A 25353-nucleotide genomic window follows, 5' to 3' on the forward strand; every position below is an offset into this window, starting at 1 on the left:
AAAGATAGAGTCGCGGTTACCACAACTGCGCTCCGGTACTTCGTTTTTCGCAAGCTAAACTGACCCCTCTGTTCCTAGCTTCTTACCAACATTTTGTAACTGGCTTGTAATATCCGTTCAGAATCAGACGAAAGTTAGGATGCGACGCATTATGATTAATTAAATAGTTTTAGTAAGGTTATGTTGAGAAACTCGAGGAAATTCGGCTACCTTTTATTTATTGTGCTACAGTTATGTAATAATTCCCTGTGTCGGTAAATTACTGGGGCTTTTGTAATTGGAAGCAAATATACACGTGATATTATGCGTTGATATTTATATCCACTTGAATAGTGTTTTCTTGTTCTTCTTAGCGTGTTGGTGAGAAACACTAGAGACGAACTAGGGTTAATAACTGGTGTCGGTAGTCGGGAACTAACAGTATAGGTCCCTGACAACTCTATCTATTTTACTGACCGTTCCTCGACTATTCCCACTGCGTGATCCGATCGTCCTTTATTTATTACCTATCTGAAGATAGCTTCGTTACCGCTACCTATGAACTGAACTATTGCAATATCTGCTAAGAGGTATAAATAGATAACGCTATATTTATTAAAATTTATTTAAGTATTCAAGATTTTTCCTTAAAAAATAAAGAAACAAACATGTTGTTTTTATTTAAACCTATGTCAAATCATTCTTAGAACTACTCGTAGGTTTACTACGAATCACCCTGTATGTTAATGAATCGTGGCCGCTGCTGCTCTACTATTCTACACATGTTTCACATTACACTTGACTACTGCATGTCATCCTATTTGTATTGCTTATTTATTTAAATGTATCATTTAAGTCAAGGACCATTGTTTGTTTTCCTACCCATTAGTTTAAAAAACTCGTACAAATATAATTAATATCACAAAAGCTTTGATCGAGCCTGTCTTATATTACAAGTACTTACATTCTTAACGTACCTACACTTTATAAAATTTTGAGCGCCACTGTATAGGAGTAAAGATAAGCATCCACCTATCCATATCATACGCAACGACGCATAAATTAAAATAATTAAGTTCACTTCATCGGCATTGCTGATGCCGTTTCTCTATACATTTATGACAATCTGTTTGGTGCGACACGATAGGTTGACGCTTACCTTAAAGCTGAACTATATGTTGGTGTCGTAGGGCAATCGTTCCATCAGTGGAAATTCGTCAACATTCTATCCTTTACAACAGTTTTAGGATCCATCATTACAACTCCGATAAACAACTTAATCTAAGTATTCAGCACACATGCTATTCCAAAGGACAAAACAAGCAATCACAAGTCCCTAATAGGCTTTATCCTGTGGATTTAAAGGTCGTTAAGGGTTCGGAAGAAGGTCATCAATGGGGAAGGTGGATGCGATCTTGTTGGCTGTCTCCAGGAGGATCTTGGACGCTGTCTTCTCCACGTAGGGCTTGGAGGCCTTCAGGAACTCCCCGCGGTTCTGGTTGATAGCCTCGTTGGCTGCGTCACCTGGCGAAATACATGAAAACTATAAAGGACTTGCCGAAGTTTACGTTTTTTTACATAATTATTAATCTATATAATCGTCAACAACGTCATCATCACTGGCCTCTACATCTATTACAGACAATTTATTCACTGACGGAATATTTTGGATCATCGGTTACTTTGAATAACTAGAAAAAAATACATAAGTATTCCAGTTTTATATATTTGTATATGTACAATATGTACGCAGTCTTATCACTAAAATATATTCCAGGCTACCTTTGGGAGGCAGAGGAACTTATTTCGTAGACCGTCCCCAGGACTGCTGGGTCTTCTTCCAATGTAGAAAGGGTTTTAGGCCTAGTCCACCACGCTGGCCTAGTGCAAGTTACCACCACATTAATCAACATAATCTTCACACATACCCAGGGTCTTATCTCCATTGAAGAGCCCGTCCAGCTTGACCCGGTAGTCGCGCACGGTGATGTCCATGTTCAGCTTGTCGAACTGGATGTAGTCCTGGCCGTCCTTCTCGATGAACTTGGACTTGATCACGATCTCCGCATCGCATTTCACTGTGGGGAATTAATATGAAAACGTTTGTTTGCCGTAGTTGGTTTAGATTTTGGGTTCCTGGCTCTCAAACTAGGATAAGGTTCTATGGGAAGATAGGCATCTTACGTGTACTTATAGGCATTAAAAATATGTGGATGATCATTGATCATGCTGATTAAATCCTGAATGCGGAGTGCGAGTTTTTACACTTTTCAAGTGGTGGCGAGTTAACTCTAATTTGTATGGCTATGATTTTTTATGCCCGATCGGTTTAGAAAAACCTACACTAGGGTTTCTGAGAGTTGAAGCGAGAATTCACTTACACAAATTTCTTGACGAAAAAAAACGGTTCTTCCGTTTGGTAGCTACGCTAATACCAACAGACTTATCTTCACCTAAATTCGCTATTAGCGTTAAATACTTCACATCAATCACTATATCACTTTGTTGGTTTATGAGGTAAATAACAAACAAACTCATGTATGGTCGAAGGTCGGCTCCTCCATACTTGACACCTCTCAAAGGGTAATAAGTGCAATTATTTTCCAGTTTGTAAAGTAATCAATACGTGTTTACGCGGAGTACAGGTTTTCCTTCACCGAAAAACGAGCAAAATAGCAAGGTGACCCCTTGTGCTGATTTAATTGATATTATTGTACTAGATTTGTATACTTCTTATAATTAAACATTTTACAATTAGTCAAAATTCCTATTTTATAAAGACAAACCTAACCTAAACTTACAGTCTTGTTGTAAGAGGAACTTTAGATTATTAGCTATATTATAATTTTATAAGACAAGGCATATTCCTATTACAATACTTACAATAGTTACTCACCACTGATACTTATTATGTATCAGGTCAGGAAGTATTTTTTTTTTTTTTATTTATTTATTTACATTTACAAAATAAATGCCATTACAGTAGATACCAATGCGACATTTTTTAAATATAGAAACTTTACGCACATAAAATAACAATAATTACAAATTTACAACAATAACAAATTTTACAATCAAATAATTTTATACCTACTTGATTTTACTATTAAATAATTTTCTATCTTATAGATTTTATATACATTTATAATATTTACACAAAAAAATATTTAAAAAACAAATAAATAACAATATTATTTTGTATTTCCGTAGCACATGAGATAAATGACTGCTTTCTCTAGCTCGCTCATCTTGCATACCAGGATGTCGATCTCATCTGCCAGTATGTTTAATAGGCGAATGCCTCTAGTGAGGGGTGCTTCATTGACCAGAGCCGTCTTTCCCAGCGGCACCTCGAACATTCTGTTCTTGCGGCGGCGGAGTGAACTGCTTGGTACGACAAATTTTAACAATTTTAGCACATTAGGGTTGCATTCCAGTCCCCGCACTACTTTGGTAAGGAACATCACCAGGGCTAAGTTTCTTCTGACTTCGAGTTTGTTGTACCCCACCATTCCCAGCACAAACAACGTTGGATACATGAGTGGGTAGAAGGGGTAAACACCGTACATTTTTAGATACAAGAACCTTGTGAACTTGTTCTGCATGCGTTCCAACATCGTAATATACTTGTCCTGGTGAGGACTCCAAACAATTGCATTGCATTCCAGTTTGCTTCTTACCAGGGCATTGTATAATGTTCTGACGGCCACCGTATAAGAGAAGCTCTGACATCGTCTAAGGATGAAACCCAGTCTTTGGAATGCTTGCTTGCAGATACTAGTAATATGCTCTCGGAAGTTCAAGTCACTTCTGAACTGCACCCCGAGGTCTCTCACGGCAGAAACTCGCGCCAGTGGCACAACCCCCGCTCTGTACTCGTGGAGTAGTAGATTTTTGCCTCGGCCATAGCTCATAACCTCACATTTGTCGACGTTAAACTGCAACTTATTTAATCCACTCCAATCAATAACGTTGTTTATTTCAGTTTGAAGGAGTTTGCAATCTTCGACATTGGTTATGATCCGTAACAATTTCAGATCGTCTGCGAACAGTAAGCATTCGGCGTTAACTACTGATTTCGGAAGATCATTAATCAGTATTAGGAATTCTAGGGGCCCTAGGTTGCTACCCTGGCTCACTCCCGAGTGCGTATAGTACGGTGCTGATAGACGTCCGTTTACATCGACTACTTGACGTCGGTCCTTCAGATAGCTAGAGAAGAATCTCAGTACAAGCGGAGTACAGCCGACTGCTGCCAATTTCGACAGTAGGACGTCATTATCGACTAAATCAAACGCTTTCCGGTAATCGAAGTAAGCGACGTCGACCTGCACTCCAGAGTCCACCGCTGGGGCCACCACTGACATAAAATCCAGTAGATTAGAATTGGTACTGCGTCCCGGCCTGAATCCGTGCTGCGCATCCACTAGTTGGGGTGTTACCTTTTTCAAAATACACGCTTGTAGAGCGGATTCAAAGACTTTAGGGAATGTAGAGAGTACTGCTACTGGTCTATATTTATGCACTTCATCGCTTATTTTGCCTTTTGGAATTGGAGACACTTTGGATATTTTCCAACTGTCAGGGTAGTGCCCTGTCTCCAAGCACCTGTTAAATAAGTAGTGTAAGGGAGAGACAAATGCCTTACTACAATCCTTTACGAGAAATGGTGGGATACCGTCCGGACCCATCGAGTGTTTGGCGGGTAGACGATTAAGCGCCTGTAATATCTGGTGTTTATCAAGATTTGGTATGTGTACGCGGGCGCCGCCGCCGCCGTCCGCTGCGCTGTAAGAGGAACTAGCGCGCTCTACGTTTAGATCAGGCCTCGCTGGGTCGTACACTGACTGAAAGTAGTCGGCAAATGCTTGCGCGACCTCGTCTTCTGGTACCTCTACACCTTCCTTTTGTAGCCGCATTTTGTTAATATGGGTCTTTTTAGATTTCATCACTTTCCAGAAGGTTTTTGGGTCTCTACTAAGGTTAGTTTCAATGCGTCTATGATATTGATCATAAACAGCAGATATTTTACATTTCAGCGATCTACGGTAATTGGAAAAAATGGTATAATCATCTTCTGATTTGCTTTTCTTGTACTTCTTATGTAGCTTAGCTTTCTCTTTTAAGTCATGTATAATATCAGCATTAAACCACTCTGGATACATCTGATTTCCCTTTGCATCTTTGCTTTTCCTGGGAGTATTACGGTCTATTATGTTATTTACCTCACTGTAAAAATACTCCAGGGCTTCCTCCACCCGGGTTATGGTGTATAGAGTACTCCAATCAAATTCCGCTAAATCGGCGTAAAGTTGTTGGAAATTACATTTCCGGAAGTTCCATCGTGGTATTTCAAGTGCTTGTAATTTATGATCGGCCGACCGCTTGGCCATTGAAGCTGTATGAGAAACCGCCGCTAAATTTCTAAGACTGTGCCTACCCTTTGGAATAGTTACTATTAAGGGGGGGTGATATTTGTCAATTGGCACCAATGGCATATTAGAGGCCGACACCACGGTATTTGATGGTTTCCCATCGCAAAGCGAAAAATTTGTCAATACGAGATCTAGTTGTCTATTATTACAGTTTGGTACATTGTTTATTTGGCTGAACTCTCCATATGCTACGAAAAATTAAAAATAATTCTGAACATCTACTGAAGCTGAGTGCAAGTTGAAATCGCCAATAACAAAAATCTTTTTATACTTTATACATAGTTCTTCAATAATTCTAAACAATTTTAAATATTCAATATCTGGCGCACCTGGCGGGATATATAATACACAACAAACAAACAAATGCCTATGTTTCAGGTATACAGAGGCACATACAATTTCGAATAATGAATTATTTATGTCTACACTTATTGGCACTTGTTTAAGTACTTTAAGACAAGAGATCGTGTGTTACAAATAATATTAATACCATTTAATTCAACCGCAATTTATAATATACATTATTATAAAAGAAATACAGGGTGTTGAAAGTCACTGCTGCCAACATATACTTATCTGCTGTGAAATTTAGATTTTGTGGTTGTTATAAAAAAAAGTTAAAATTCAAATGAAGGAGGAAACTTGTTCTTGAAAGGACACAGGGCTTTATCGAGGAGCATGTCATTTATACCATGATGTACTTGATCAGGTTATACATATAATTTTATTATAATATGTGTGAAATTAGTGAGCTTAAAGTTACTAAAATTGGTACACACAAGGCTTGTATGTTGGATACTAGGATGAAAATCTAGGTAATTTTACAGTATTAAAACATATACTCGTAACAAGCAGACTTATCTCCATCTAGAAGAACTATTGACCCCATGTCATAACCCATAATAATATAATTGTGGTGACTACTGTAATTTATGTAAGCTGACTGTAATTATAGCTTCTGATACATAATGGTGGATGCTGATGGAATATTGTAGACTGCAATTTATTGAAGTGATACATGCGTATACATACACGGCAGAGTTTTATTCTGTAGCCAGTTATGTAGTCAACTTACTAAGTAAGAAATATTCATTAGGAAACCAACTTTTAAATCGCGAAAAAACAGCTGTTATGTATCATAAACACCTGCATAAAACCAATAAGTATTTATAGAGCTGTTGCATTTTTCTTAGGATTTCATAGTTTTACTATTACCACATTACATAGGTATAATGTTTGTTAGTTAGTTTGTCGGCTACAATACATTTCCACCCTAAATCAAACATAGCTAGACCTAATTGTTTTAAAATAATAAACTAGATCTAAAAGGTATAAGTACCACATTGTATTAATCGTCTAAAATATCATAAAATATGGGAATTGTCGAATATCATTTTACGAAAGATCCGACGACTGTGATGTAGACAAGTTCTCGTCGTCAAAGAAGTTCTTAGAAGATAATCTGTAGGTGTACAGTCATCGCTGTAAACACTGTACATCTCCGTATCTTGCCAAAGTATCGAGAGGGTAACTTTATACCTACTGATGAAAAACGAACGAACGAAAGCTATCGTGTAATCGGCACGTTTAATACAACGACATAATATAGTTTGCTCGCACTGCAGTTCTCAGACTTATTTGTTTTTCGTCATATACGTAGAGTGACCCCCTGAAACTGAGAGTCACTTGCAGCACCCTGTATATACTGACCCGCGTCGGCGAGGATGTTGCCCTGTCCCTTGAGCGGCAGCACCAGTACTCGCGCGTCCAGCGTGTAGCGCCCGTCGAAGTATGAGACACTGTGAGTCACTTGCAACACCCTGTATATACTGACCCGCGTCGGCGAGGATGTTGCCCTGTCCCTTGAGCGGCAGCACCAGTACTCGTGCGTCCAGCGTGTAGCGCCCGTCGAAGTGCAGCCGCGGGAAGCGCACCCGGCCGCGGATCGTGAACGTGTCCAGGTCCACGCTGAGGGAATAGACATCTCATTAACTCTTAGATTAAAATTACTAAAACCAAGTACATATGTACTTAGCAATAGCGCATTAGTTTAGGCTTTCCTGCTCATTATTCTATATTCCCGGTCTAAATCCGGTCTAGGAAGCCCTTGTAATGCAATTAAATATGGGGCTGTGGTTTTTTTTTTAATTTGCAGAGTTTTCAGTCATTATTGACTGCTTTGTGTATGCAAAGAATATTCTCTGATAATAATATATTATTTTCTAATGTAGGATGTAGACTGTAGAGGAAAAAACTAAGACAATATAAGAATCGGCCACAAATAAGCCTACTTTTTTGTACTTGAATAATAGCGCCATCTATTATAAACTACCGGTATTTATTACTAAGGCTGTCTGTACAAGCACATTGTTAAATACTTTATAATTGAAATCTAATTATATTTGAGCAGGCGCAACAACCATGACAACTTGAATAACTTAGCAACTTCATAGTTCACCGATAAAATAATAGATGTCGCTTATCTTGTAATAAGTATTATAAAGAGTAGAGAATTGTTAACTAACTAGGTAATCTATACAATTACTGTATTTAGTAGTTTTCAGCAAGGTCCAATCTAGATGGATCTTCTTAAACATAATGACGAAAATAACTATCCTTAGGATATTCCTGTAATGCGCCTATCAATTACAGGCACGGGTTTCATATTATCTAGATAAAGTAGGTACTGAAGGATACGCCCTTGTCATTTACGAAGCCTGTTATCTTATTTCATGAAACGTTGTAACACTATAAGTGTTACATTATATGTTATTATATAAGATTTTATGTGTTGAGGATAATAGAGGTGTACCATGTTTTCTTTCAGGGATCCTGTGACTTTTTTGGTGACTGTTCCACTTTTTAAATATAAAATATGTATCCAATACATCCGTAAATAATGCAATTTTTACAGAATATAATTTTTAGAAAATATTAATTGATGGAATGCTCTACAATTATTTATTTTATACTAAGTACATTCTGAATAACAATTAAAATGTATCCGTGTTCTCTTGAAAACTTGAATTGATCGTTCCAGGAAGTTAAACAATCGTCAATAAATTCCATGATGCAGCCACGACGGTGGCGACCATGACGATGAAGTAAAGTTCGCAAGATCTCAACTAATATTACTATACTCACGAGAAATGAAAAAGTTCTAGTAACAGATGGATCATCAATGGAACCTTCTCATTGCACGCGAGTGTAGTAGAGTCAATGTAGCAGTTGACATTTGACAGGTATCAAGTTGGTCTGACTGTTATAGATTGGCAAGTTGCTTGGCGACCCTCCTTGCGGGGTGAAAGACGCGGAGGGGACGAGGTACCCAAGACGACAGCGGGTAGCGGGAGGGTAGCGGTGGAGGGGAACGCGTGCACTGCATGTCATTGTTACGGCAGTCTCGGCCGCGCAGCCGAGGCGGCCACATGTCTTATATAGTCTGTCATAATTTGAGTGCGACCCACATGAGATCATTGATCCTGAGACCATTAGTCTTAGGATGAGTGTTGAGGCCTTTTTAATATTATCATTATACTATTATTAGGTATCTATAATTCGTCAACAAAATAACGTTAAAAACAACAAATCGTATAATGTCTCAATATAGGGGCTTCTTGTAGAACAGCGTACCGGATCAGTCATGCTACGCGGCTAAAGGTTGGTACTGCGCAGTCAGATACGAAAAAGTAAACAACAAAGACGAAGAGTCCATATGACAGTGCGTCAGTTGTCAGTTCTTGTAACTAGGAAAGCAACCAAAATTTATGTGATTTAATGAAAGTAATTAATGAGCAAAACACAGAGAAAAATTACAAAATTGATGAAATTTTGAAAGAAAATGGTCATATCGTGCTTCGCCTACCCCCATACCACCCGGAATTAAATCCTATTGAACTTGTGTGGCTCGCAAGAACGTCGATTGACTCTAACTTAGATAAAGAGATAAAAGACTTAGAGTTGCTTTTCTCTAATTATTCGCCTGAAAAGTGGAGAAATTGTGACGACCATGTCATAAAAAATTAAGACGAATATTATAAATCTGATAGAGTATTTGACAATGTATTGGACAGGTATGTTATTGTTTATTTATAATTTAATGTAAATTAAACATAAAATATTATATGTGTACACTGAACTAATATGACTGGCGTACTCTAGTACATTATACTTCAAAGTAGGTATAATGTTTTTTGGTTTTTGTCTTAGATTTATAATTGAAGTTAATGAAAACGATGATGAAGATGAGGATGACGACGACGATGAACAAGTTAAAACAGAGAGTGAACATGAAAGTGACATGGAAATTGATTTATAAAATAAAACACTTTTACATAAATAAATTCAAATTGGTAGATATTCTGAAGGTAAACATCCAAATTTTAATGCTGTCAAACTATAATTTTTAAGCTAAATATGACATTTACGGGAACACTCATAGAATGAAATTTTACTTACGTCAGAAATAGTTACAAGCTATCGCGAGATTAATCCGGGCACACTTTTCTACGTGTGTAGCATGTCGTGCTACCTCGCCCCCGCCACTTCTTTCACCCCGCAAGGAGGGTCGCCAAGTAACTTGCCACATTATAATTATCGTGGTCTATCCTAATTCCTACCTATCTCTTTTACACTAAGGGTCAATTCAGACGTACCACAACCACACCACAGCCACAACCACACCACAACCACGCCGTGTGGTCGGGCGTATATTTTGTGTTGAAAATGAATAATCCAATTCACACGTGCCACATTTTGCCGTTGTTATCGATCACATCGTAACCACATCGCGACGGCAACGCCGCCACGCGGCCACGCCACCTGCTCTCTCTATTAACTGCATACGACCACGTGGTTACCACATCACAACGACAGCGACAACGCAACCACATCGTAATTTTGTCGCTGCTACAACGCAACTGCAAAAACCCGCTGCCACAATATTATACTATTCACACGTAACCACAGCTTGACCACATTATTTATTTTTTATTTTATTTATTTTTATTTTGGCTTCATACAGTCATAAGTTATGAAAATACAGGTTTAAAGACTTAGGGTAACGTAACGTACCTTGGGACGCTTGTACCTCGGGACATTGATTGTATTTTAAAAACCGGCTAAATAAACACATTAAAATTCTACCCTAGGCATAGTATTTTACTCGCTTGGCAAAACTAGTGAGTCTCGTGATCATACCAGCATCGAGTGTGTGGTGAAGACAATATGAAGTTTTTTGGAGTCAAAAGTAGCTTTTGTATAGTTTTTTGTGTTGCTTTATCTCATTGAGGCATGCTCAAAATAAAGACATGGATGTCACGTATAACTTTTCAGTTATTTAATTTTATGACATGGCAATTATCTGAAAGATTCCTGAATTAAAAATAAAGATATTTAAATTTTGGTTAAATATTGCTTTTTTGTACCTTGGAATACAATTAAATTTGTACCTTGGGACACTGTTTCCTATGGCTTTGTACTATGGAAAATGCAAACATCTAAATAACGCCTTATATCTCTGTTCTTAATTGTACCAGAGTGAAACTAGACAGAAGAGAGATGCAGTAAATCAATAAGAACAGAGATATAAGGCGTTATTTAGAAGTTTGCATTTTCCATAGTACAAAGCTATAGGAAACAGTGTCCCAAGGTACAAACGTGTAACGTACCTTGGGTCAAAACAAGCATTTTTACTTTTATCTTAATTTAATAAAATCTGGCCACACTAAAGCTTTAGCACAAATACTAGTGATAATAGATTATATATCCTACCGAATAAAGAAAATTTCACATTAATATCTTAGTTGTACGCTGCGATAGCTTCATTCAAAGTTGGGGTAGTCGAAAATGTCCCTAGGTACGTTACGTTACCCTACATACTATTATGGACTCGGAGAGCCGACAATTTAAAATTAAGTTAATTTTAGTTTACAAATATCCAGAGAACTATCAACTAGTGGACTTATAAGAAAATTTAATTACTAAGTGAAATAATAACAATTTTGAAATAGCGTGGTTAAGATTGTAGGTAGGTTACTTATACAATATGATGTCTAGTTAGAATAGAATAGAATGGAATATACAAAAACATAAACAAGGAAAGTTATTAATACTTAACTATAGTTATATTAGTGATTGAGGTGTTTCAAAGTTTTACTTTTAAATACATCTATAGTGTCATTAAATGGGTCAATGTTGGAGGCTGATAATTCAGAGTTATATAAGTGTAGTGTGCGATACATATAGCTATTACGAGTATAATTTTTATTGTGATTAGGAAGTATAAATAACTTATTTCTATTACGAAGAGAACGCAAAGAACGCAAGAGGCCATGGGATCTCACAGTAAAAGGGATTCTACATAATAAGGATGGACAAATAATTTTACCGTTTAAGATTTTATATAAGAACGTGAGGTCCATTAACTTCCGTCGCAGGCTTAGAGGGGTGAGATTAAAATGTTTTAGTCTTGAATCATAAGATGTGCAGGGATAATGAAATTTGAATGATAGACTTTTAAGGAACTTCTCTTGAACCTGCTCTATACGTTTGATGTGTATGTGATAACAGGGGGACCATACAACTGAAGCAAATTCTAAAATGGATCTTATGAATGAGTAATATAATATTTTAATAGTATTTATACTTTGAAAAGGCTTTGAAACTCTATTTATGAAACCTAAATTTCTAAATGCTCTATTAACTATACTGTCTACTAGCTGTTCCCGCGCGCTTCGCTTCGCCTTAAAAAGTTTTCCCGTGGGAATTCCGGGATAAAAAGTAGCCTATGTTCTTTCCCAGGGTCTAGACCGTATGTATACCAAATTTCATTCAAATCCGTTCAGTAGTTTTGGCGTGAAAGAGTAACAGACAGACAGACAGACAGACAGACAGACAGACAGACAGACACAGTTACTTTCGCATTTATAATATTAGTTAGGATTAGGATTAGGATATGTGAATTATATGTCAAGTTGCTATCCATCAGTATCCCTAAGTCACGAATAGTATTAACTCTAGGTAGCTCGCTATAATGTAGTGTGTAAGGAAAAACTAGTGGCTTAATTTTACGAGTATAAGTTATGACGGAGCACTTGCTAGCGTTAAGAAAGAGTTGGTTCACCTTACAGTATTCAGTTAGAGCACATAAATCTTGCTGTAAAAGCAAACATGCTTGCTCGTCAGTGATATGTCGCTGCGACATGGTGTGGTTGTGGTACGTGTGAATTGGCGCTAATTCCACAATAATGTGTCGTTACGTCCCCCTGACACATGTGGTCTTATCTCTACTCTTCTGCAGTAAATACTTACTCTATGTTCTTAATGGTGAAGTTGGAGGCTCCCGACACCTTCACATCTTGTCCGATGGCCACGAACTGCACCACGTTGCCGCTGTCCACCACTATCTGTAACATATACAATATATTTTATTATAATAATATAATATTATATATTTTATAGTAATTTACACAATTGTTTTCTAAACTGAAACATGAAACTAGAATATAGACCTAAAATCTTACATAAAATGTGAAATTCGATTTTATCTATTCACAAGACAAAAGGAAGTTCCAGGCTCTGCGTTGATGTCTTTTGTATGAAAATTGTGGGATATGGATTTGTTATTGGTGTATTGTTTTACACAGAGTCAATCTTTATCAGTGCAAATTTCCGAAGATAAATTCATGTAACCAATATACTAAACTACTTTGACTGTATAACTGATATAGAAAAAAAAAACCTACTTACTAAAGTTTAAAGTACAAATTATGAATACCTTATTAATATGGCACAGCAGTTTTTCTTGCTATTTCAGAGTTGTCGCTACAATAAATAATTATTTAGTATACAGGGCCAAAAAAAAAACCAAACCACACGTAGGTTTCGGCTTAATAAGGGGCCGTCCATTAATCACGTGAGGATCAAAGGGGGGGGGAGGGGGTACTGAAAACCTCACGAAACATCACGAGGGGGAGGGGGGGTTCTCGTTAGACATCACGTGTATTAATTTTTTGTCAAAAATTAGGTATTTCTGAACCGATATTTTGGACAACGCAAAAATTTTACCGATTTGTAGTATGACCTATATTTTTTCTAGTCAAAAATTGCCTTTACATAGACTTCCAAAAAAATACACGTGATCCAGGGGGGGGGAGGGGGGGTTGGTCCCAAACCTCACCAAATATCACCAGGGGGGAGGGGGGGATTAAAAAATGAGAAAAACAACCTCACGTGATTAATGGACGGCCCCAAAGTAGTATGAATTTCCCCTTTTTGCAACACCCTGTATATCGTTTAGCTGCTTCGCTCTCCATCCCTGCATACGTCCTCACCTGCGGTATGACGAAGGGCTCGATGGTGGGCACCTGCAGCTCGGGGATGCCCTCTGCCAGCTTGGGCCGGATCTTCTCGATGGACTTCAGCACGCACTCGTTGATGGTGCTCTGGTCCCGCTTGCAGACTTCGATGTAGTCCGCTGTGGGGACAGAGTGGACATTAGCCGTATACGTAACCAACGTTAAAAACCCTCTATACATTCAACACTAAAACTAGCATAACTTTTGAACGGCTCGGGGTAATAATGCCTATGCGCCAATTTTTTTTATTGAAAATCGTTTCATCCATTTGGGAGCTACGCTACCACAGACACGCTAAACTTATTACAGCACTATTTTTGTTGTGAAGTAAAAAAAAGGCGTTTTGAATGATATTTTACAGATTTTTAAGGCATTTGACAGCGCTAAATATCTGTTTCACACTTTCTAAGTTTTAATGGTTGTGGCGTTAAAAGTCAGAAGCATCAAAGAATTTTTTCAAGAAAGTAGAAAGACAAATTTTTCATGATGTCCATAAAGATGCAGCAAGGAAGCTTGAAAAATTACGGTCTGAGCAGGCAAAAATAAAGTCTCAACATTATTTTACTAAACTACTAAGTGATACCTACTTAATTGTAAATTGTTCTTGTCATCGCTGTTATGGTAATCGCAGCTCGGATGAGTTATGATGTGATGGCTATCTAATGCCATGTTATTAATTTATTATGCGAGTTCATCAAAAGATTAGCACTTTATAAATCTTCAGGATTCCACTGTACTTGTAGCTGTAGAATACAGATTTTATCTAGTTATGTTTTTGAAGAGTGAACGCTACGTTTCGTTTCGTCGAAGAAACTGCAGCCCTACCAAATCAAAATAAGGTCATAATTTTGTTGGAGGGACATATTATAGCCCTGAACTTCTAGCTGATTTGTCGATCTTGTATCAAGCTAAAACTAGTTAAAGTAGTGTGTGTAAGTCAAAAACATCTAAGTATTAATTAAACGTAAGTATAATAAAGTTTCATTAATGAGTCACATTTAATAATCGTAGCTGTATTACTCGTAAATGTTACGTGGGTACTGAAGATCATGAGTACTTATGAAATAAAACGTCTATGTAACGGCTACCGCCCGTCACATGCATCAAGGCAGATTAAGTTTTTTCCATAACAGGTAACAATGATAAACTAGTAATTAAATGATAATTCACAACTAGATCCCCCCCCTCCCCCCCTCTGGTCGACATGCCAACCAACGTGCGGGTTGGTTATTACGACACAAAGGAGAATGTCCTTGCTGTCCATTTGACATCTAAGAACAATCTGAAACAACAGTTTCCGTAACAATTTTCTTTTTTTTACAGAATAATTAACAAACTGTTATAATTTTCTAAATAGATATAGTAGATAAAACAAATACGGCCTTACAATGTGTATGAATAAAGAAAATATTCACACTTTTAGTTAGAATCATATTTTCATATATTAACATCAGCTGGACTATTTTTTAATTGATTCCATAAATATAAATATGCTTATCAGTATATGTGCCTATTCAGATTATAGTTCCGAACTGAGAGACGATTCAGTTATTGATAAGTACTTTAGTGCTTTAAATGTACAGGCTGACTGGCCTAAACCTTTCTATAATGAATAATTAAATTTATATATCTTTGCAGAAAGAAAGCAAATGTTAGAAGTCTAGAACCCAGTTTCTAATTGCGGAAATCGTATGCATGTCTAACTTATACGGATTAAATCACTCTCTAGTCGTGAAAACATTAGAATAATCAAAGCTTAAATATTATAGGTTATGTAAGGTATAGGTTCTAATAGGCACGGTCATAAAGTGTTAAAGAATAGGACTGCAGATCGTGTTGACTAAGGTCAGCCATTAGAGTGTCGAGTAAAGTTAGTCATTGATTAGTGTTTCAAGTTTACCCTGTCTTGCTCCGGAAGTTAGCTGGGTAATAAATAAAGAAAGGATTGATTATTCACTGAGCAACTTCAATAGCATTTGAATTATTTGCAATGATTCAAAGATAACTGTCTAGATAAAGATAATTTATGCTCTACGTTTACGAGAATCCCGAGTGAACGATATTGCATTGAAGTCGAAGTTTTTTTTCTGAAAATAAGTACCTATTCATTTAAAGGAAACGGTAAAATTGACACTGGTACATCCGCAATACCTCTTTTGTAAATAAAATTATTTTGTCCAGGAACAATATACAGGGTGTTGCAAAATCCGAATAGGTCAGATTCGAGGGACCAACTTTGTTACTATGGAGAAGCAAAATATTATCTCTTTCGGCATACTAAGTATATGCCTATTGTGATTTAATTTATTGTACACTGTGTGGCATTCAAATGTGGATAAACCCGTATCTAGGTGGCATTGATAGCTCTCCTCCGTGAACAACACAAGATGATTCCATTCTTCCATTTTATAATTATTATTTAATCTACTGGCTCATGCTATACTTTGTGTTATTTGCATTTAAAACCCGATTCGACCAAATTTTATGGCCATAGTGGCATCCTGTACCTCATTTTTAATAATAATATAATTGCTTATGATATAGCTACTACTAGTAGATCCTGCGAGATAGGATTCGAAATGAAGAAATCCGCAGGAGAACTAAAGTTACCGACATAGCCAAAAGGATTAGCACGCTGAAGTGGCAATGGGCTGGCCACGTAGCCCGCAGAGCCGACGACCGCTGGAGTACAAAGGTTCTGGAGTGGAGACCCCGTGTCGGCAAACGGCGTGTCGGTCGCCCCCCAACCCGTTGGTCTGATGATCTGCGGAAGGTAGCGGGAAGCCGCTGGATGCAGATGGCGGGTGACCGTTTGGGGTGGCGATCGTTAGGAGAGGCCTATGTCCAACAGTGGACTACAGAAGGCTGAGAGAGAGAGAGTAGATCCTGGCTAGGTAACCTACCTTACATTCATAAAATAGTCATAAACAATGCATAACGCACAAAAATGGTAACTACCAAGTTAATAGTTGTTGACAATCGGTAATCGTCAGCACGTAACAGACAAAATATAAAGTGCATAAAAAGACACATAAAATTAAAAAAACAAAATACAATGAAACGACCATTAACGATGTGTTGTGTGAAAAACCAGCCATCCGTCATGAAAACCACAAGGCCGTGAGAGCACGGTACAAGTTCAAGTGTAGAGTCATTAAAAATGATACATCCTCGTATGTTTCTTCAAACACTTTGTTGTTTTTCACCCCGATTTTTTTTAACTCGCTAAAACGACTAAGTACTTAAGTGGATTTATTTGGTATAAGAGATGTGATAGCTACCGAGAGAATGACTTATCTTTTAATCTTAAATTTTCAATTCCAGTATGGAGACAGCACACCACTCCATCTTAATTTCTATTCTAGGCTTACCTGCCTAGGCGTATGCGTAATGCACTAGGTTCCGTGCAATAATTACTCCGAACTGCTACCGGTGGTTAGTGATTACTGTGAGTACCTCATGTACCTGAGCAGCTCTGACGCAAGAAGCAAGTCATGGTAAACATATGCAGCTATAATCGATTAGCTTCCTGTAACGAGGAACCTTCCAGAAGAAACTAGCTAAGAAATGTCGGTACGTAAATGAAGATCATCATCATCTGCAGCTTGTAATCGTCCAGTGATGGACATAGGGAGCGCTGTAGCACTCTGTTCTCGGCCTTCCTCATCCAGCCACCACAGGCCACTTGCCTATGTCGTGAGCCTTTCATATACATTATTATGCTCACGTTGTAATCGCTGAAGGGGAGTCAGAGGTGACCTGCAAGCAAGCCACGACCAGCTTTTTGCTGTAAAATTTTTTACTCAGATGAAAGCTCATCGCCGTTTTAGAATGAGTTCAATGTACTTTATTATGTAGATGTGCAGAAATACTCACCATGATTTTCTTCACCGTAAGAGCATACTTAAATTCCTTAAGTGATATGAATCCATAATTGTTACGTTTTCATTCTTTGTCATACATTATAACATGATGATGATGAGATAATGCATGCTTACTGACTACTCATTTACATGATTCGGTATAATGCTAAGGTGTCTGTTGTATGTTTGTTTCCTACGGGAGTCTTTTCGATGACTTTACTTACGGAATATTTATTCTATAATTCTTACAGGATATCCATTTTAAGTCGAACTATATTTCGAGAGCGATATATTTCGCCACCCGGCACCCATCCCGCATAAAAGGAAATATAAATCACTCACGTATTTGTTTCAAAGAGCCTCCACTGATCGCACAGAGCACCATAAAAAGAGATGAAACAAACTTAGAAGTAAACATTTTGACCATTTAATTTCTTTTGTATAAATATGTGAAAATACCGGCCAGGACAATGGACATCACATCACTCTGGTCGCGACTACCGCTTTGTTTATTATATACGACGACGGCTTGAAGCATCTTATTATGAAGTCAGATCAAGGTTAGGGTGGATATGCGGAAAACTCAGATGAATATCGCATTCAAATCGATTAGATGTGATTCTATAAAAGTAATCGCAGTTATTTTGAATATTTTTATGTAGGTATTTAATTCGTTCGAATGTATCGAGCTTCGAATCATCCATATTCCCAGATGTTATATTAAGTTATATGTACCTATTTATCATTATTTATGTACTCAATGCGATATATAACCAATAGAGAGTGTTACTAAGTTTTTGGTCGCCTGGTTTGTAATTTTGTATCATTGAATACTTACAATTTAGGAAACGTAATAAGCCATCTTTATAAGCCAGATTTATGCAGCCAAGAAAAAATCTTTAAGGTTGGTAAGCTCTTGCACTTCCATATTTTTCTATTCTGTTAGTGTTCTTTTATCACAGACAGCAAACAGGGTATTTCTTAATTCTTAGATTTTTTTATTTTTTTTTTTAAAGATTTTGTTATCACTCCACAGACTTTATGTCCGTGCCTTTTTGAGAGATCAATATATTGTGAGAGTTTGGTTGTTTTTTGTCTTCATCTTTTAACTACTCACTACTCAATGTGGAAGCTTATAATATATATATTTTATCTTTTATATATATATATACCTATATATTATTAATAATTTTTTTTTTTGCACTCCTGGAGGAAAATCTACACAGACACCTGGGAAGGGGACCCAGGTAGTGTCGGCCTTTAACCGACTAAAAACCCCCAGTTGTGCATTTCTTGTTTTTTTTTTTTTTTTTTTTTTCTTTGTTTCACACAGTCACACTTACAATTGTAATGGCAACAAACATTTGAAGGGTAGGGCCAGTGTCAGCTGTCTTCAGAGAACTTAACAGACGCCTGTCAGTGGCCACACACTCCTTTTGTCATCGCTGTTGTTTTGCCTGGTGTTAATGTGTGACAGTGTTCTTAAAACTATCTTAATTTTATTGGTTAGTTCTTATACAGATAATATTAATTCATGATATACTATACAATACCTACATATCAAAACTATACAATACATGCTATATACTATACATAACAAAACTATAAAATACATGCAATACGGTTTGGCCGTCAATATAAAATTAAAATCAAAATTCTCCTATTCCGCTCCATTTTGCGTTGCCAAAAGCCTTGATTGCTGGGCAACGACCTCTTTGTCCCGATTTTTTATTGCCATCTTTAGGTTGTACTCGAGGATCCGTTTCTTCGGTGCTGTTATTGCCGTTTTAGCGAGGTTGCCGATAGCGTCCTCGGTGTCATCCGCATAGTAGGTGCAGGCGGAGGTGTGCCTCGACAGCGCCACTACTGCGTGAGGTATGCTATCGTGCAACTTTATTTTATCTTTTGTTTTTATGATAATGACGGATTCGTACGTCAATCCCTGTGCTTCGTGTATGGTTAAGACGCGTGATCCCGTTCCTTCTCCAAACCCTTGGCTGGTCAGGGTCTCTTTTTCTTCCTGTGTATGCGTCAGGAATAGAGTGTTGGTTTGGGATTTTGGAATTGCTGCGTCTGTAAACCTTTTCAGCTGCAGGGATTGGATACGCGTTGTGGCTGCGTATATACCTGAGTATACTTCTCTTAGGGCGTATGCAACATCCATGGGGTTTCTGTATGAGCACAACAGCTTCTGGGTGATGTTTGCTACCAGTGTTGGGCGACTGTACCTTAGTTCGAATAGGTTCTCTCTGTCTATGTACGGTAGCTGGTTGATGTCTCCGATTAGAGCAATATCACTGGCACGGGACAGGCGGGCGGCAATTACGATTGCCCCGAAATGGTTCATCAGGGCCTCGTAAATTATCAGGCGTTGGCATCCGACATGTTCTCTAAAGCCGTTTACTAGGACTGATGCCATCGTACGTACCCTAGTTCTAACCATGTCCCCGATCCTATGCGCTAGCCTGTTTCGTATATCGACGGCCGCCTCAGTTGTCGTGGTGATAATGGTGTCTTTGCTCACATCGAAGTTATTTACCACCCAGGTTGTCTTCCCACATCCAGGTACCCCGTTCACCCAAGCGATGGTGGGCATCGTCCAGCTATTCCAGGTAGCGTTAATGGTTTCCGCTTTTGCTAGGATTTTGTCCTCTAGCATAATCCTGGTACACTGAGCTACGACCACCATTTGGTTGTTGTGTGGGAGAGTGAGTTTCGGGATGTTGCGTTCCCAGGGCACGAATCCGCATTCCTCGCTATAAGCCGCCATATACGCTCCAGTCATTTTGCCTCTGAGGACTTGGCAACTACTGTTATCGTATATGCAGGCTTCGGCCTCCTCGAGTAAAACTTTTAGCCGGCTTTCGTTCTCTTGCCTGTAGGTCTGCATGATCGTTTTGCAGGACAAGAGATTTACCTGCTTTGTGGCGGTTGTAATTGCCATAAATTCGATGGCGGCATTCTCTAGATGGTCGTTTGAGGTGGTAGCTGTTTTCAGCTTCGGTGGGACCACCTGGCCCATATCCGCTCGAGTAATTTTCCTCTGGGCAAGCATTTTTCCAGTTTTAGGTTCTCTGGAGATTTGGCGCCTCTCGGGTGTCCTCTGTGGTTTTCCTATAAGGCTTGAGGCAGCTGCTTTAAAAGCCTGGAGGAACCCTTGGACACGCCCTTGCGATGTTAAATTGTACATCCTCCTTTCCATGTTCCGTTGTTCTGAAGCGGCGACAACCCCAGCGGTCATCTCTTAGATTAAATATGTATACAATACTTACTCCAAGTAAGTACTGATGCAGGTAAAAAAACATAAACAATTCGGAAGGTAATTTACTTTCGCACAGCAGTCACATACCTCACAAGAATCAGTGAAGGTTTACAAGTTTGTAAAAATAATACATAAATTGTATAATTATTTATTACACAGATTCAACGTGCATTTCTTTCGGAAATTTAATTCAATAATATGTGAAATTCCTGTTAAACATGGTTTAATATTTTTATGATAGTATAGTACAAGTTTTTAGATCGAATAAAATGAATCAATGTTTATCTTCATTTCTAGCGTATACTGTAGTGCAGAAATCACGAACATACCTAACATCTTTTGTTTAAACTCAAAAAAGGGTAACTTTAGGAATAAAATTGTGACAACAAAAAATACGGTTCCTAAAATTTTGTAAAATCAACAACATAGTTAGGTAGGTACTTGGATATATTTTTATTACATTTTAAAGGCCGTATCTGATAATATTGTGGGTAAATTGTTGAGGAAATTAAATTCGTGCACAGTTTAATTGACGAATTACCATGTTTATGCAAACAACAAAAATAAATATTCATGGAATTAGCCATCAATATTGTAACGGTATGATAATAAAATCGTTGTGTATTATAGTTTTTTTTTTATTTCAATTTAACCCTAGAGTAGTCGCGCCATTTTTTGTGACGCGAGTGCTCGCGTGACGGCATTTTGCCGCACATATTAAAATGTATTTTTTGGACACTTAATAATTACGAAAACTTATAAATGCATATAATTTGAATAAAATGAATCATATGGTATTAGAAAAAGTAATATTTATAGTTTTTATATTATAATTGTTCAATATATGAGCTATCGTTCATGCTTTGGGAAAATTTTTGATCTTTTAGGTATAAATTTGTCTTAAGCCACACAAAATCAACAAATCTCAAAATTATTAAAAAAATTAGATGTTATCGTCATCTACAGCATTTATTTTAGCAACACAGTACTGAAACATGAACACAAAGTGTTCGTTGCACATTAACTTTCTTCATGTATTGCACCCTTTTTTGACCTGCTATTTTTCTTATATGGACATAGTTATAGGCATGTACCCTCTCTTCTTTAGGGTGTTTTTTGTTGGTCCGGTGGTACAAAACGGGAGATTTGTACCACCGGACCAATAAAAAACACTTATGTACTGTCCATATGTAAGATTCTATTGTTATACGTGGTGTAGTTATAGGCAGAGCTATTTTTCCAGGTAAATTCTTCGTAAAATTAACTTGTTAGTAAATTAACAAAATTATATCGTAAATCGAATGTAAACTGAAATAGACACATACCTAAATCTAATTTACATTATTATTACCAAAAAACACTGAAAAACTAACAATATTTCATAACAATTGTAAAAAAAATAACTTTAATTTCACTGACGCGAGTGCTCGCGCAGTGAGCATTTTGCCGCCGCGTGCGACACACTCTCTTCAATTCTCTCTTCCTGCTGTAACCTGTGCACTGAATTTCTCCAAATTTACGTAACATGTAGGAGAAGACCGAGAGGGCAGCTATATGGACGCTGGACCTTGAGGAGTGTATAGTTCACAAAATAATAAACATTATTTGCTGAGGGCGGCAAAATGCTCATAGCGCGAGCACTCTAGGGTTAAATAGTTATTATAACATTTAGGTAAGTAGACTATTTAGGTAAGTTTTTCAATGACAATACGTGGTGGTTAAATTTTGTTGATGATGAACAACCCAACCTCAAAGTACTTACAGGTTTTTTTTTTCTTTTCTATACTAAAAAAGGCACGTATTTAGGTACCTTCAAAGTTTCCATGGATAATGAATTTTTCGCGAATTTTCAAAAGTCGTAGAGAAAAAGTTTTTACTAGGACCCCCTGAGTCACCCTCTATTCTATTCTATTCTATTCTATTCTCTGTGGAGGTGTAAGTACCTGCACCTGGCTCTCTCGAATGGAACCGTTGTGCATATCCCCAAGGTCTAAACTGCCTTCCTAAGCTTGGACCATTTCCCCACCACGCTGGTCCACTGCGGGTTGGTGGGTTCACATATCTAGATGTGCTAGATCTAGATATGCAGGTTTCCTCACGATGTTTTCCTTCACCGTAAGAGCGATGGTATACATTGTAGTACTTAAGTTAAAAGAACTCATTGGTACATGTCAGCGCCGGGATTCGAACCCGCATCTCTGGCGTGAGAAGCGGGCGCTTACCCGAGTGAGCTACCACCGATCATTGCTTGTGTTCTATGTCCGTAATCCATGGGTCTAACTTTGCTATCTGTACGTCTAGTAGGTACAGGTTTTGTAATTTTTTAAAACTATAAAAGTTTACGTTTTTTTCTGTCATCTGCATACATTATCTGTCAAAAGTTGCATGATAGTTTCTGCTAGAGGCACGAAAACGTAAACTTTTATAGTTTCCGACAATCTAACAAACCTGTATTAGACCCTCTAGACCATTGGTACTCAACCTTTTTTATATAAGGGCCACAAACACGATTAAGTCATGGTGTCGCGGGCCGCAAGCAAAATATATTTTTTTACCATTATAAAGCGATGTAAACTATCGAGTAATAGTGTTAAAAAAACACATGCATATACTACTCTGTGCAAAAAGTATCGGGATTAGATCAATAAAACAAAAAAATGCTAAGATTTTGAATTAATTTTGTGAAGACTTTTTATAATTTTCAGTTATTTATTTACATTTACATACATTTTAAAAATAAAATACCGATTGATAATGGCTTTTTAACGCATTTGTCCTAAAATAAATATAATGGATCGATTAAATACGGTCTTAAACAATTAGTTATAATCCACTCCCGTTTTCAGAACTTTATAGGTAGTTGTACTGTACGCCATCACATTTTTTTTAAACGCTGTTTCCTGAGTTGTGTTACATTTCCAGTACCTACTCGCGGCGAATTTTACTTTTTGTCTTCTATCGGTCGTTAGTTAAAGTCATTCTCAGACTCTCAGACTGTTTTTTTGACTATCGTGATTTTGTGCATTCGGAATTCTTGCTAGAAAGTCAAAAGGTAGGAAAATAATATTATTTGCGGGTTATGTAGAATTTAATACAGCAAATTCGACGAAGATGTGTGGAAAAAAATCGAGAAACGATTATGCACCACGATATCGCGCCTTTCGCACAATAATCATAATTGTAAATGAATTTTTGAGCAAACACTGAACAAACCATATTCATGGGCATCCAATCCACCATATTCACCAGATATGGCTGCAGCTCACGGCTCTGGCTTCTTTTTTTCCTAAACTAAAATTACCACTTCGAGGCACTGTTTTATTTATTTAATTCTTTATTGCACAAATATAAAATAAATGTACAAAAGGTGGGCTTAATGCTAAGAGCATTTTCTACCAGCCAACCTGCAGGAGGTACAGGAAAACTGGTACAAAGATGTGCAAAAAAATAAATAAACATGAAAGATGAAAGAACTAAAAACGTCACTTAATAATTATCTAAATATATATAATAAAAATACATTCTAATACTTATATAAATTTATACAAAGGATACATAACTATAATAGGTATACAATTAAAATAATATAATATATAAAAATACAAAATAATAATATATGTTTTCAATCGTTATAAGACAATAAGGAAAAATCGCCGCGAGTACTAAACACAACTCTGAAAAGAGCGTTTAAATTTTTTTTGTGATGATTGGATAATTGGACGTTGGCATAGGTATGTGTATCCTTTTTGAAGGAGCAAACTTTGAAGGTGATAAAATAAATTTGGATAAATAACAATCATTTTTTGTTTTATGGATATAATCCCGATACTTTTTACACATCATGTATATTCTCTATTATCTCTCATGGCACGCGGGCCACTGATAAAGGCCCGGCGGGCCACATGCGGCCCGCGGGCCGCAGTTTGAGTATAGCTGCTCTAGACAGTTTTCTTGCTTTTAAAGGCATAATTTTATTTGTTCTTTTCGCGCCATCTATTGGACATGTGCCATAACCATCTTGTGAGCTATGAATGCAGCGCAACTACTGCTGTACGAGTATTTGTGTATTATTGATCATTATTTGCTTCGAGTCTACGAGCTACAAAGATGCTACGCCAGATAGAGCTACATTCAGTTTAAATACCTACTATGACTAGAAATAGCTGTACAGTCAGCAAAAAAATATTTAAGTAATCGTTAATCCTTTGCCGATGGTAAGCACTATAGAGCTTGACTAGGGTCTCTAGGGTTTATCATTGTGGTGAAAGTTTTACGTATGTATGCACATAATCTGACTGCCCAGTGTACGTGTGATTTCGGTCGATAAGTATACAGGGTGTTGTACAAGTAGCAAAGCAAGCCGAATCACGACTCTCTCAAAAACTTATTTTATTTCGCCGTATAATACTAAGTATGATCAACAATGGAGAAAAACATAAATATTCGAGAATTATCCA

At 37.4% G+C, this 25353-nt stretch overlaps 1 protein-coding gene across 2 annotated transcripts; it reads right to left on the reverse strand.

Annotated features, from left to right (window-relative positions):
* Positions 1–667: 667 nt before the first annotated feature.
* Positions 668–18150, reverse strand: LOC105381106 (protein takeout). Of its 2 annotated transcripts, XM_048625965.1 has the most exons (7): positions 17977–18150; positions 13748–13890; positions 12726–12820; positions 7292–7382; positions 7125–7167; positions 1908–2057; positions 668–1503 (listed from the first exon to the last, which is right to left on the reverse strand). In XM_048625965.1, exons 1-7 carry the CDS (start codon positions 18059–18061, stop codon positions 1349–1351), a joined length of 762 nt encoding a protein of 253 aa, XP_048481922.1. In that variant the 5' UTR covers positions 18062–18150; the 3' UTR covers positions 668–1348. The 2 variants fall into 2 exon arrangements, with proteins under 2 accessions (XP_048481922.1, XP_048481921.1); XM_048625964.1 differs by lacking the exon at positions 7125–7167 and having other exon boundaries at positions 7249–7382.
* Positions 18151–25353: the final 7203 nt, after the last annotated feature.

The sequence above is a fragment of the Plutella xylostella genome, chromosome 15 (assembly GCF_932276165.1).
Source record: "Plutella xylostella chromosome 15, ilPluXylo3.1, whole genome shotgun sequence".
Classification (NCBI taxonomy): domain Eukaryota; kingdom Metazoa; phylum Arthropoda; class Insecta; order Lepidoptera; family Plutellidae; genus Plutella; species Plutella xylostella.

Bases quoted from the DNA above. Each gene is read 5' to 3' on its own strand.
- LOC105381106 (XM_048625965.1), bottom strand. From the start codon at position 18,061: ATGGTCAAAATGTTTACTTCTAAGTTTGTTTCATCTCTTTTTATGGTG. The intron at 7,383-12,725 runs GTAAGTATTTAC...CTATTCCCTCAG, and splicing joins TTCACCATTAAGAACATAGA to CGTGGACCTGGACACGTTCA. The intron at 1,504-1,907 runs GTATGTGTGAAG...GTATTTCGCCAG, and splicing joins CAATGGAGATAAGACCCTGG to GTGACGCAGCCAACGAGGCT.